Source organism: Coccidioides immitis, assembly GCF_000149335.2.
Source record: "Coccidioides immitis RS genomic scaffold supercont3.2, whole genome shotgun sequence".
NCBI lineage: Eukaryota > Fungi > Ascomycota > Eurotiomycetes > Onygenales > Onygenaceae > Coccidioides > Coccidioides immitis.
In genome coordinates this window covers 5112-16572 of record NW_004504309.1, presented here as the reverse complement: position 1 = coordinate 16572, position 11461 = coordinate 5112, and the positions used below count along the sequence as shown (strand labels likewise).

Below are 11461 nucleotides of genomic sequence, written 5' to 3'. Positions count from 1 at the left end.
CTGACTGTAAATTTCATTGCAACTCTCAGATTATCAAGAGCCTGGATGAGCAGATCACCATCATTAACAAGTGACTGTGGCAATCAGTGTGTGTGATGCAGCTGGAGGAGATTCTGAGCAAAGGAACAGATGGATCTCTGACCCTCAATTTTGTGATCACTGCCTGGAATGTGGAGCCCACCCATACCCATGAAATTCAAAAAAGATGAATTGTGTCAGTCACTGGCTCCAACAATGATGGAAACATGTCTGAAGGCCCAGAGACAGAGTTCTTAAATGATGATGGGCACCATGATATGCCTGTAACCTGCTGATGCTGAATCACTATATGCTTATCATCTCCTGCATTCACACTGTCTTTCTCTTGTTCCCTCTCTTGACACAATCAAGACAGCCTCCAGGACAGCATGCATGTGGACATGACTGTTGATAAGCTGCATTATGACTGTGAGAATGGCTTCAATGGAATTGATAGCATGGCTAGCCACCCAGATACTTTAATGGACTTGGACACTGTAATAGATCCACCAAACACAGATGCTATCTCCACTGCCTCCACTGAAGCTCAGGATTCTCAAGATGGCCCAATCCAGCCAGTTTCAAGAACAACATCAGCACCAATCAAGGACAGTGAAATTCAAAATGAATACCCACCAGCTTCACTCAGTGAAATTCAAAAAGAGAGTCCACCAACCCTACCCTGTGAAATTCAACAAGGAATTGATAGCATGGCTAACTATCCAGATACTTCAATGGACTTGAACACTGTAATAGATTCATCAAATCCAGATGCTGTTCTCACTGCCTCTACTGAAGCCCAGGATTCTCAAGATGGCCTGATCCAGATCAGAGATGACTGTAAATATGACTCCACACCTGTGCATATTGTGGTTGAGCAGCCAGTTTCAAGAACAACATCAGCACCAATCAAGAACAGTGAAATTCAAAATGAATACCTGCCAGCTTTACCTAGTGAAATTCAAAAAGAGAGCCCATCAACCCTATTCTGTAAAATTTAACAAGAGCACCACTTTCTGGATGTTGAGATGATTAATAGTGATGACACTTTACTCTTGAACATGGGTTATGAGTTTCTTAACAAGGTGACACAACTGGAATCTGAGCCACAAACCAGTGATGAGGGTAATACTAAGCAAGTTGACCTGGTGGAACTCATCAAGCCTGGCAGATTTCAATATGAGCAGATGAACAGTCAAACATGGTGGAATTTCACCAGTTTCTTCATGCTCCTGCAGAATGAAAATAATGGTACAGACTTAATCAGAAAGATTCTTATCTGTGGCATGCTGTAAGACACTCCACCTCACCAGCTTTACTGTACATTCTGAATGCTTCTCAAGAATCAAGAGTTAGAGCAAGATGAATTCATTGCTGATGAGATGGAAATTGGCAAAATCATGAAGATGATATTGTACTTTGTCCTGAGTACCTGAATCATCTATAACTGCCTGCATATCAAACAGTGCTGTAAGAATTCTGCAATGACCAACAAGCATCTCTCTGTAGTCATGAATACAGAAGAAGAACATGAGAGTTCAAAGCAGTATTATCTAAGATGTCTCTCTCAGGATATGTTCCCCATTCTGTATGGCTGTATTCTGGATGGGGTGACTGCACACTGTCTGAGTCAACTGCTGTAAGATACAATGCTGGTGGTAGTGCTCAAAAGTCTTCTTCTTCTCTGGATGAGAGAGTGGGCCAACTCTATCTCCTGTAATTCAGAGAACTGTCTGAAACTGAATCTCTTCATTGGCCATGGAGACTTAACTCTCACAAAGATTGGCAACTTGGGCCATGTGTTCATACAGACTGCACAGCATGTGATGCTGAGATAACATGATCTGAATCTCCAGCAGGATTATTGGCACATGTTCCTGATCATACTGGACTTGCTCTCCAGCTGTATGATGATACTTCTCTGTAACATTCAGAAACAAGATGTCCAGCAATTGTGATGGCAAGCTGTAATCTGAGATGAATGCCATCAGGAGAAGGGCTTTGACAGCAAGATCATCAGACAGTTTTGAGAGATCAATGCAGCCACAGGGAAGCAAGACTACACCCCAGCCACCTGGCTGCTCTCCAGAACATTGTACAATAAAGAACTGACAGACATGCTCTTCTGAATGATGATACTGGCCTCTGATGAATGGGATAATGATGCCAGACTGCAATTTGCCAAACCTGATCAATGGAAGACCCTCTCAGCCAGAGTGCAGCTACTGATCAGCAAGAAGCAGCTGTCCAGAACAGAACAGATTGAGTTCTGGTCAGCAGTACACCAGTTTAATCAGATGCTTGAGTATCTGATGATCTGCTGCACTACTGAGACAAGTTGGTTTGACAAACCCATTATGGAGCTGCTCTGCAACCATCATCATGATGTTCTCTGCAGCCTAGAGCCCAAGATCAGAGATGAGCTCCAGCAGTGTGAGCAGCATGAAATTCAAAAACTAAAAGACAGCTACATGAGAAGCCTGCAGGAATGGAAGAAGCACAGTCAAGAATCTAAATCTGAGCTTTCCAGCCAGATCTTTTTCAAGAAGTTATGCATAAACTGAATCATTGCCATCTTTCCAGCTCTTCTGGACCTCATGAAGACCAAGCAATGTGAGCTCAAGCTTACTAATGAGAAGATGATGAAGAATGGATAGCATGCTGGTGAGGACAAGAAGACACTGTACATTCATGCAATCAATACCCTGACCAATTCCAGCTTCAAGTGTTATGTGATTCAACACATTCTGCAGGGCATGGGGAGAGACTATTATGGGTGCTCAGAGAAGATTGTTATCCTGACAGAATTCCTCTGTATAATTCACATGCTTGAGATGGTAGATTACTGTGTCCCCTTTTCTTGTGTTTTCTTTCCTGGCTAACTTTTCATACAGTGGCTGCAGAAGCAAGACTACTGTGTTGCAGCAGTCTATAGCAGTATGAGTGTTGAGGACTGAGACATGTGCATCAATGTCTTCAATCAGAATCTGTCACTGCCTGAAGATGAGACTGATGCCAGTCCAGGTATCCTGATCAGTATTCTGGAGATTCTAGATGTAGACTATACCTGTATTTGTGCCTTCTGACTTATTCTGCTGAGCCTGAGCTGGTTGGAGAGGGATGAGACCCAGGGCAAGACATGCATCCACTGCTATGGGCAGATGAACAAGGCCATGTACACCTACTGCCTGATGTGCAGAGATGTCCAGGTCAAAAGCAACATTCTTGACCAGCAGGTAATGTAAAAGAGTTTCAATAAACTGGTGATGTTGCTGCAGAGAGAGGCTGGCATAGTTCAAGATGTGATTGATCTGGATACAGTATGAGGCCTGGCATGGCTGTGTGGCTGTAAAATTTAAAAAGAAACACCCAAGAACCATGCAGTGCTTCTGTCAAGATGCCTGGATATTATTAGAAATATATGAAACAATCATGACTGTTTGTTCTAGATAATTTGTTCTGCAGAGTTGAATAGATCAGTAGTTAGGTCCAATTAAAGCAATTTCAGCTGAAAGCCATTCATTATATCTCCCACCATAGTTGTGTTGATGCTGAATACTTGGTGGTTGAATGCATCAATGAGCCTTCAGCCTGGTGATGGTGTGACTGGCTAATATTAGCACCCTACCAAATTTGTGCCAGCATATCCTCTGATGCTATCAACTGTTGGTATGGTGCCTGTGGCCTTTCATCCAAGAAGAAGGATCCCCTCACCCAGAGATGTATATGATGTATCATGACATGCTGATGCTGAGTCTCTTTTTCCAGCCTGGAGCTTGAGATGCTGCTGAAGCTCCACAGTCTTTAAGCATGGTGCAGCAGAATATCTGAACATGTTTGATTTGGGTTGCTTATGGTGATACTGGCTCTCCCTGATCAATCCTAACTGCCAACATTGGCCACCAACAATGGCTAATGCCAATATCAACTGGAACACAGTTCCTCCAAAGAATGAGGCTGCAGACTATTGGCTGTAAGTGTTGAGCACCAATTTCTACCATCAATTTTCATTGTTGTCAATTTTGACTGCTGGTTTTCAATGAGCTGAACCTGTTGTGGATGCACAAGATATGTTTTAACCATTGAGTTTGGCTGTCAAGTTTTACTGTTGTCAGTCATGGCTGCTGATTTTGACTGTTGTCAATTGTGGCTGCTGTCAATTTTGACTGTCAATTTTTACTGTTGTCAATTTTTACTGTCAATTTTTACTGTTGTCAATTTTGACTGTCAATTTTTACTGTCAATTTTGGTGTTGTCAATTTTGACTGCTGTGACCAATTTTGGCTGGTGTCAATTTTTACTGTCAATTTTTACTGTTGTCAATTTTTACTGTCAATTTTTACCATTGTCAATTTTGACTGTCAATTTTTACTGTCAATTTTTACTGTCATCAATTTTGACTGTCAATTTTTACTGTCAATTTTTACTGTCAATTTTTACTGTTGTCAATTTTGACTGTCAATTTTTACTGTCAATTTTGGTGTTGTTAATTTTGACCACTGTGACCAATTTTGGCTGGTGTCAATTTTGGTGTTGTCAATTTTGACATTGTCAATTTTGACTGTCAATTTTTACTGTCAATTTTGGTGTTGTCAATTTTGACTGCCATGACCAATTTTGGCTGGTGTCAATTTTGGTGTTGTCAATTTTGACTGTCAATTTTGGTGTTGTCAATTTTGGTGTTGTCAATTTTGACCATTGTCAATTTTTACTGTCAATTTTTACCATCATCAATTTTGACCATCAATTTTTACTGTTAATTTTGACTGCTGGTTTTCATCTGCAAACATTGACTGCAAGATGGATTCTCTGAATTGGGTGACAGAAGTCTGAGTTTTATCATTTGCATGTCTTCTCTTCTATAAATCTGTTCTCTTCAGCTTTTCTTGTATTATCTTGAATCTGCTACAGTGTCTTCTTTTACTCTCATTCTGATGTTTTCAGCATGATATTTCCTGCTACTGTGATTTGCTAATGGATGCATATAATTCAAGCCAGAATTGCCAAATTTTATGCAGCATGTCCAGCAGTGGCTTCACAGGCAAAGTATCTGATCAGCTTGGAACAACTATTTTCCTAAGTCAGCTCAATAGGCTGCTTCCCTTCTGCTGTGCTGCATATGAAACCTTTCCCCAACCATCTCATTGGGTTCATAATACTTGTTCAACCATGCTAGGGTGCCTGGAAGCTATTCTCATTCTTGTTGTCTTAGCTGCCCTCATGCAATTGATTTCAGGTGCCAGTCATCTAGGTGAATCTGACAGTAGTCATCTGGTACTGGATTGCCTCTCCTGTAGTCAAATATTAGTTTACAAGACCAGACTGCCCCATACAGAAGGCCACTGCATATCTCATAAGACTAATCTTCACATTTTGCATCTGATCCTTAAGGTCCATCTGTGTATGGTTCTACAGCCTGAACTCAGGCATATTCTTGTCCAGCTCTTTGATTAAAGTCCAGTTATTGCTGTGCCTCTCCCACAGCTGCACCAGTCTTGTGATCTCTTTGACAGACCATCTTGTTTAAATGCATGACCATCTGCAATGCCTGCTTCTGTGATTTGCTCTTCTTTCTACCATCTTCTTCACATATCTGATCTCTCTCTGCTGTCTACAAAGCAAGTGTTCTCTTGAACCCCTCTGTACTGAGTTATTAATGTGATCCCATTCATCCAGATCCACATCCAGATCTGAAGTTAATATCAAGTATGCTGCCAATGAATCAATTGTGCTTGATTGTTGATGATGGTTCCTGGAATAGCTGGTGTCAGCATCAGAAGAGTTGTCAGTCAAGCAGGAGGACTGTTTCCATGTCTCTTGCTCTCTCTCTGGTGTCTGGATTAATGTTGATACTTGAGAGCTGCTGAGCAAGAGTCTTGATTGTTTCTGAAAGCAGCTGTTCTCCAAGGCTGAACTCTGGCTCAATCTAGATGCTTTTCCTTTTCTATTCTCTGGACAGATCACCTCTGAGTGCCTGTTGCTTGCCTGATATGAAATGAAATTCTTAGAAGCCAAAACCTCTTCTGGTATTACTGATTGAGAGCTAGATAGCCATTGGTTCTGGCTTTTCAGATTGGGCTTGCTGTTGTATGATGTACATGCAGGAACACCCATGGGACTTGAAAATGACATACTCTCATTGGAAGGAGTGGTTTGGGCAAGACCTTTATCCAGAACCACCTGTTAATGAATGGTATACACAGGACCATAAGATTCAGGGCTGCCACTCACCACCTAGAGGCATGTTGCTTGACAGGAAACTGTTCAACAGTGGATATTGACTGCTTCCTGCTATTACTGATGGCAGGGACTGGAGCTGATTTGATGTTCTTCTTGCTTTTCTTCTTTGAAGTACAGTGAAAGTACTGGAGAGGTGTAGCTCTGTCTCTGTACTGAAAGATTGCAGCCAGGTGCTGGAATGTCTCTGAGCTATCATGATTGATGATAATCTGTTCAACAACTGGAAGAACAGGAAAGAGAAGAGAAGGGACCTGGATGAAGCCTCAGACTACTAAAGAGATGATCTGAGGTGGTTGTAATAAAGCAATGAAGAAAACAGAGCTTTATTTTGTAGGCTCAAAGTTGGCAGAAGAAAGAGGCTGACATTTTTAATAAATTTATAGGCTTGGGATGATCAGGAGAGTGGCATTTCTGATCTATCACAAATGTTCATTTCATCCAGTAAGCCAAGCCAAAATCTCACCATCTCAAGACTCTGGCTCAGATACTTCAGGTTCAATGTTATCCCAGTGCATTCTCTGCAATTTCTCCACACAGCAAGCACATTAGTCAAAACCACTCCAGTCAGCATGGGCTGTGGGTGGCCACACAAGTATATAACTGAGAGAAATGTAGTTCAGGCATGAGTGCAAGCATATTGAAGGTGACAACAGCAGCAGCAAGCAGTCACATCAGCAAGCACATCAATATTGTTTCAGAATATCTTCTTGACCTGCAATTCCCAAAGTGGAGCTGGTCTTTTCCAGTCTGTTGAGAATTTGCCCTATATGTTTGTGGACCTACAGGAAGCTCTTGATGTAATGTCTGTTGAGTGTAGAAGCTCTGAGCCACCAAACATGATTGAAGAAGGATTGCTTGAGTCTGAGTCTGATAAAATAGAGCACAAGAGTCCTCCATCACCAGCAGAATCCAGCAGCAGTGAGAATGATTAGTTGTCTGTAATAAAATAAGATGATCAAGCATTTTAAATCTCTAACTACATTCTAGATTCAGTGCCACTACTAATGCCTTCAGGCCTGTCCAGCCCCAGTACATCAGAGCCAAGATTGGACCATGGATCCTTCCTGCCCACAAATACAGTGGAATCAACAGAAGAAGACAACATACTTGTACAGAAGCTGGTGACACAGCTGCAGATCTATCATAAGTGCTCTACTGAGGCTCATGCTGCATTGGAGCTGCTCTTCATACTGACAGTGTCTCTCTTACAGATGGCAAGCTGGAAATGTCCAGATATCTTAGAGCACACCAGCATGTCTTCCTATCCCATACAGTGGGACACCATCCTGCCAGTTCATCAGTACTAAAGGCTATACAGTGGGATGTGCACATTAGTGAAGTCTTTAGCCCATGAGAAAGTACCTCCACACCCTGCAATCATTGATCTGGAAGGTGATATCATTCTGATGCCAGCATTCCTGCATGCCATGATTGACATTGATAGTGCTGGTGATCTGGCCTCAAGTCTTGCAGTGGCCTGTGAGGAGTTTCAATAAAAAGCTAACCAGTTCCTGACAAGCAATCTGAAGAGTTCTCTTCATCTGGATCTCATTTCAGTTCAGTGAAGAGATGAGCAGACTGAAAGAGTCTGCCAGTTCCAGAGACCAGTCTACTGAATCCCTTACCTTCCATTTAGATGACTGGTTAGATTTTCTGAGATTGAGATCTACATTCTCTTCCCCTGGCTTTTCAGCTCCCAGCACCAGCATCACATCATTACAGAGCAGGAGTATGCTCTCTGGACAGACAAGATCTTCCTCCTGGCTCTCCATCATGTTTACTCTGCATCTACACTTCTTCACCTGCCATCCAGTACCACACATGTCCAGCTCAGTTTCACTGCAGCTCAGGCAGAAGGCTGCAATCAGACTTTTCATAAGTAGTCATGGGTGCAGGAGTTCCACTTTTCACTACAGCCAGCAAGACTTCACCATCTCTGAAAGTGTGTGCAGACAACCATTCAAGATTCAGAGCTTCAGCACTTTCAGGAACTCATGCTTCTTCTGACTGCTAAGAATCTGAAGCTCTCAATCCAGCATGCCATCTGGTCTGGCATGCATGATGCCTTCTTTTGCATGTGGAATCAGGCTGTGGACAGGTGCTATCTGACCACCAGCTTCTATAATATTGGCAAGGAGGTGGTCTTGCTCTGGAGCTTTCTGTTGCACCAGAAGCCAATGCATGCATCCTGCATGTTCATCTGGTAATGTTGCTGCCTGAATTGTTTCTGTGAATGACTGAGAGATTTGCCAGCTGCACAAAGAATCTCTTCTCTTACTTTATCTGAGCCTGATAGCTCACCAGATAATTCAATAGAGATGCAGATCAACAATGATCATTCAGTAGCAGCTGTCCAGCTCTGACAGTCCTGCTAACTTTGTAGCCATGTCCAGCAAAGAATGATGTCTGAGGCCTCAGACTCCAGCTATATCCAACACCAGTCAGTAGAGCCAGCATGCAGGAGTGAGGATGAAGATACATATCAGCCAGAGCTTAATAAGAGCAGTGAAGATGAAGATGAAGAGAGTACCAGCAACCTGAATGAACATTCAGCAGATAATGTACTGGTTGCTGATGTCCAGGCTCCTGATTCAGAACATGAATGTCCACAGGAAGGGTTCTGGTGCAAGCAGTTCTATCTGCTGTCATTTCTGTATGATCTGGAGTCCATGATGCTAGAGCTGCACTGGTGCTCTCCACTTTGCTACTGGGGTCTGCTCTACTGCCAGTTCTACAACACCATCAAGAAGATCTTTGTGGCTGGCCAGCATTTTCCATTTGCAAATAAGAATCTGGACATGTTGACTCTGGATTCTGGACTGGTATAAATCTGGCAGCATATTGGAAAGATCATCAGCCATTTTCCTCTGGCCTTGCTGCACGCATACATCTACATCAAGTGATGGTGCCATGTTGCTATTTCTGACTGCTGCCAGTGGTCCTATAAAACTTGAGAGAAGTACTGGATCACTGCTGCTGTCTTGCAGGCCATGGACTGAATCCTCCAGAAAAGTGATCTAGCCAATCATTCTACAGTTGTGCCCTAATATCCAGTGCTCTTCCTCAACTATTGCACTGATCAGCTTCTGGAGTGGCTGTGGTGGAATATTAACAAGCTGTACACTGGATTTGAGATGATCTACAGCCTGCAGCTGTGCACTGTAGTGCACTGGAAACATACTTGAGTAATAATGATGTTTCTTTAATATCTTCTGTGTGTGTATGGAGATCAGGACAACCATCTCAGCTGCAGCAATGATCTGTGACTCAATCACCAGGTGCAACTGCCTCTAGAGGGTTCTGACACAGAGCAGATTCAGAAGAGTCTTGAGATGGCATCCATACTGGAGCTATATGACTATGCCTGGTTTCTTGACAAGCTTGACTGAATGATCATGATATTCAAGCCATTACATTAGGTGCATATAGTCTTCAACACCTCAATCCTACAGATGATCTACCACCAGCAGTACCAGTAACTGATTAAGTTCAAGTCTGACTTTGTGCTCTTTCATGATGTATTTAGCTGCATGTTGGATGTTCATCTAGATCCTGCCCACTCTGCACTGCTGCTGCAGCTGCTGGTGACTTTCTGTCTGAGAGCCTTCTGGAAGAATGTCTTCAGAAGTCTGGCTGACTGTGTCACCCAACAGCCACTCCATCTCACTAGACTTGAGGATGTGTGCAATGGTGAAATTCCACTCACCTGTGCTGGTATCTCACAAATCTTTTAACATTCCCACTTTTGGAAAGACATCCAGTTCATCACAGGCTCCAGAATGAAAGTCAGGAATATTAAGATGCTCTTTACATGGCTCTGGAGCTGGAATGGTGATGGGAATGGCAACTGGCCACATAAATACTGGAAGTCAAAGCAGTACCAGGTCCTCTTTCACCAGTCTTTTAATGTTATTGTCAGTGTGTATGGAACTCAGCAGGCCTGTGAGTGGTGGACAATTGTGAAGCAGATCTTCATCTGCAGCCACTGGATCTTGCCTTATTCAAGTACAGCAGTCTTCTGGACACATAGAAAGGAAGAGAAACTGTGAAGCTGGGCTAGCACCCATTCAGGACTGGTCAACTACCTTCAGCAGTACCAGCCAGAACTCACCATTATTGAGCTGGACATGATTAATGAGCTGCCCCTGGCAGATTGGAAGGCTGGTGGTTAATCTTTGTCTCTGGATGTGGCTCTTCTCTCAGTCCCCAGTAATCTTGATGCCTGGCTTGCCATTGAACAGGGTCAATATCCTGTTCCTGCAGCAATGTCTCCCAATCCAGAAGTCTTTTTGCTGGCTGCTGGTGTGTGTTCCAGTGAGCTGAGCTGCCATCTTCAGAATACTGTGGCTGAACATCATGTTCTATGCTCATTCATACAGAAAGAGAGTGAATCTGCAAGCCAGCTGCATACCAACTGCAAGTGGCTTACATTCCAGCTTGTGTTGCACATCCAGGCTCTTGTTGAGGCAGAGAGGCAGCAGGTCCAGAGCATGAATCTTTCAAGAGTAACTCAATCTTGACAGTCTTGCCCTCAGCCCCAGCCCAACAGCAATCTGACACTGCTTGGGCCCAGAGTGACCAGAATGGATCTTGAAGAGGATTCTGACCCAGAAAGTCTGATGAGAAAGCAGGAAAAACATGCACAGTATCAGAGATGTATGCAGCAGCAGTTGAAAGTTGCACAGATAGAGGCCTTCTATTATAATCAGTGCAGAACTGCCATGAAGGCATATCAGTGCAAAGCTGCAGGGAGAGACCAAACAGTGTGAGTGCTCAATCAGTCTGAGTTTGAGAAAGCATGGATATGAAGTTAAAAGGCCATTGAGTGTTTAGCTCAAGTGTCTCAGCAGGTCACTTATCATGGAAAAGGAAAAGTATAGTTGTGACAGCACTGGCTTCTTAAGTCAGTTTTGACTATCAATTTTAGTGACAATTTTCTCTGTCAATTTTCATCATTAATTTTAGTTGTTAATTTTTGACTGTCAAATTTTACTGTTATCAATTTTGACTGTCAATTTTTACCATTGTCAATTTTTACTGTTAATTTTAGCTGTTGTCAATTTTTACTGTCAATTTTCACTGTCAATTTTTGCCATCAATTTTGACTGTTGTCAATTTTTACCATCAATTTTGGCCATCATCAATTTTGACTGACAAATTTAGCATCATCAATTTTGGTGTCATCAATGTTTACCATCAATTT

General features: G+C 42.6%; 4 protein-coding genes across 4 annotated transcripts; 3 read left to right on the top strand and 1 right to left on the bottom strand.

Annotated features, from left to right (window-relative positions):
* Positions 1-245: 245 nt before the first annotated feature.
* On the top strand, positions 246-1454 carry CIMG_12932 (uncharacterized protein; the record flags this gene model as incomplete). The annotated part of the gene is made up of 4 exons (XM_001240235.2): positions 246-302; positions 402-972; positions 1024-1269; positions 1375-1454. The coding sequence occupies 4 exons, from the start codon at positions 246-248 to the stop codon at positions 1452-1454; spliced, it is 954 nt and encodes a 317-aa protein (XP_001240236.2).
* Positions 1455-1784: 330 nt separating this feature from the next.
* CIMG_12931 (uncharacterized protein) lies at positions 1785-2402 on the bottom strand (the record flags this gene model as incomplete). Its single annotated transcript, XM_001240236.2, has 2 exons — positions 1785-2205; positions 2371-2402. 2 exons carry the CDS (start codon positions 2400-2402, stop codon positions 1785-1787), a joined length of 453 nt encoding a protein of 150 aa, XP_001240237.2.
* Positions 2403-8143: 5741 nt separating this feature from the next.
* CIMG_12930 (uncharacterized protein) lies at positions 8144-9086 on the top strand (the record flags this gene model as incomplete). Its single annotated transcript, XM_001240237.2, has 3 exons — positions 8144-8200; positions 8247-8461; positions 8642-9086. The coding sequence occupies 3 exons, from the start codon at positions 8144-8146 to the stop codon at positions 9084-9086; spliced, it is 717 nt and encodes a 238-aa protein (XP_001240238.2).
* Positions 9087-10037: 951 nt separating this feature from the next.
* Positions 10038-11027, top strand: CIMG_12929 (uncharacterized protein; the record flags this gene model as incomplete). The annotated part of the gene is made up of 4 exons (XM_001240238.2): positions 10038-10263; positions 10462-10562; positions 10638-10763; positions 10890-11027. 4 exons carry the CDS (start codon positions 10038-10040, stop codon positions 11025-11027), a joined length of 591 nt encoding a protein of 196 aa, XP_001240239.2.
* Between the last annotated feature and the right edge of the window lie 434 nt (positions 11028-11461).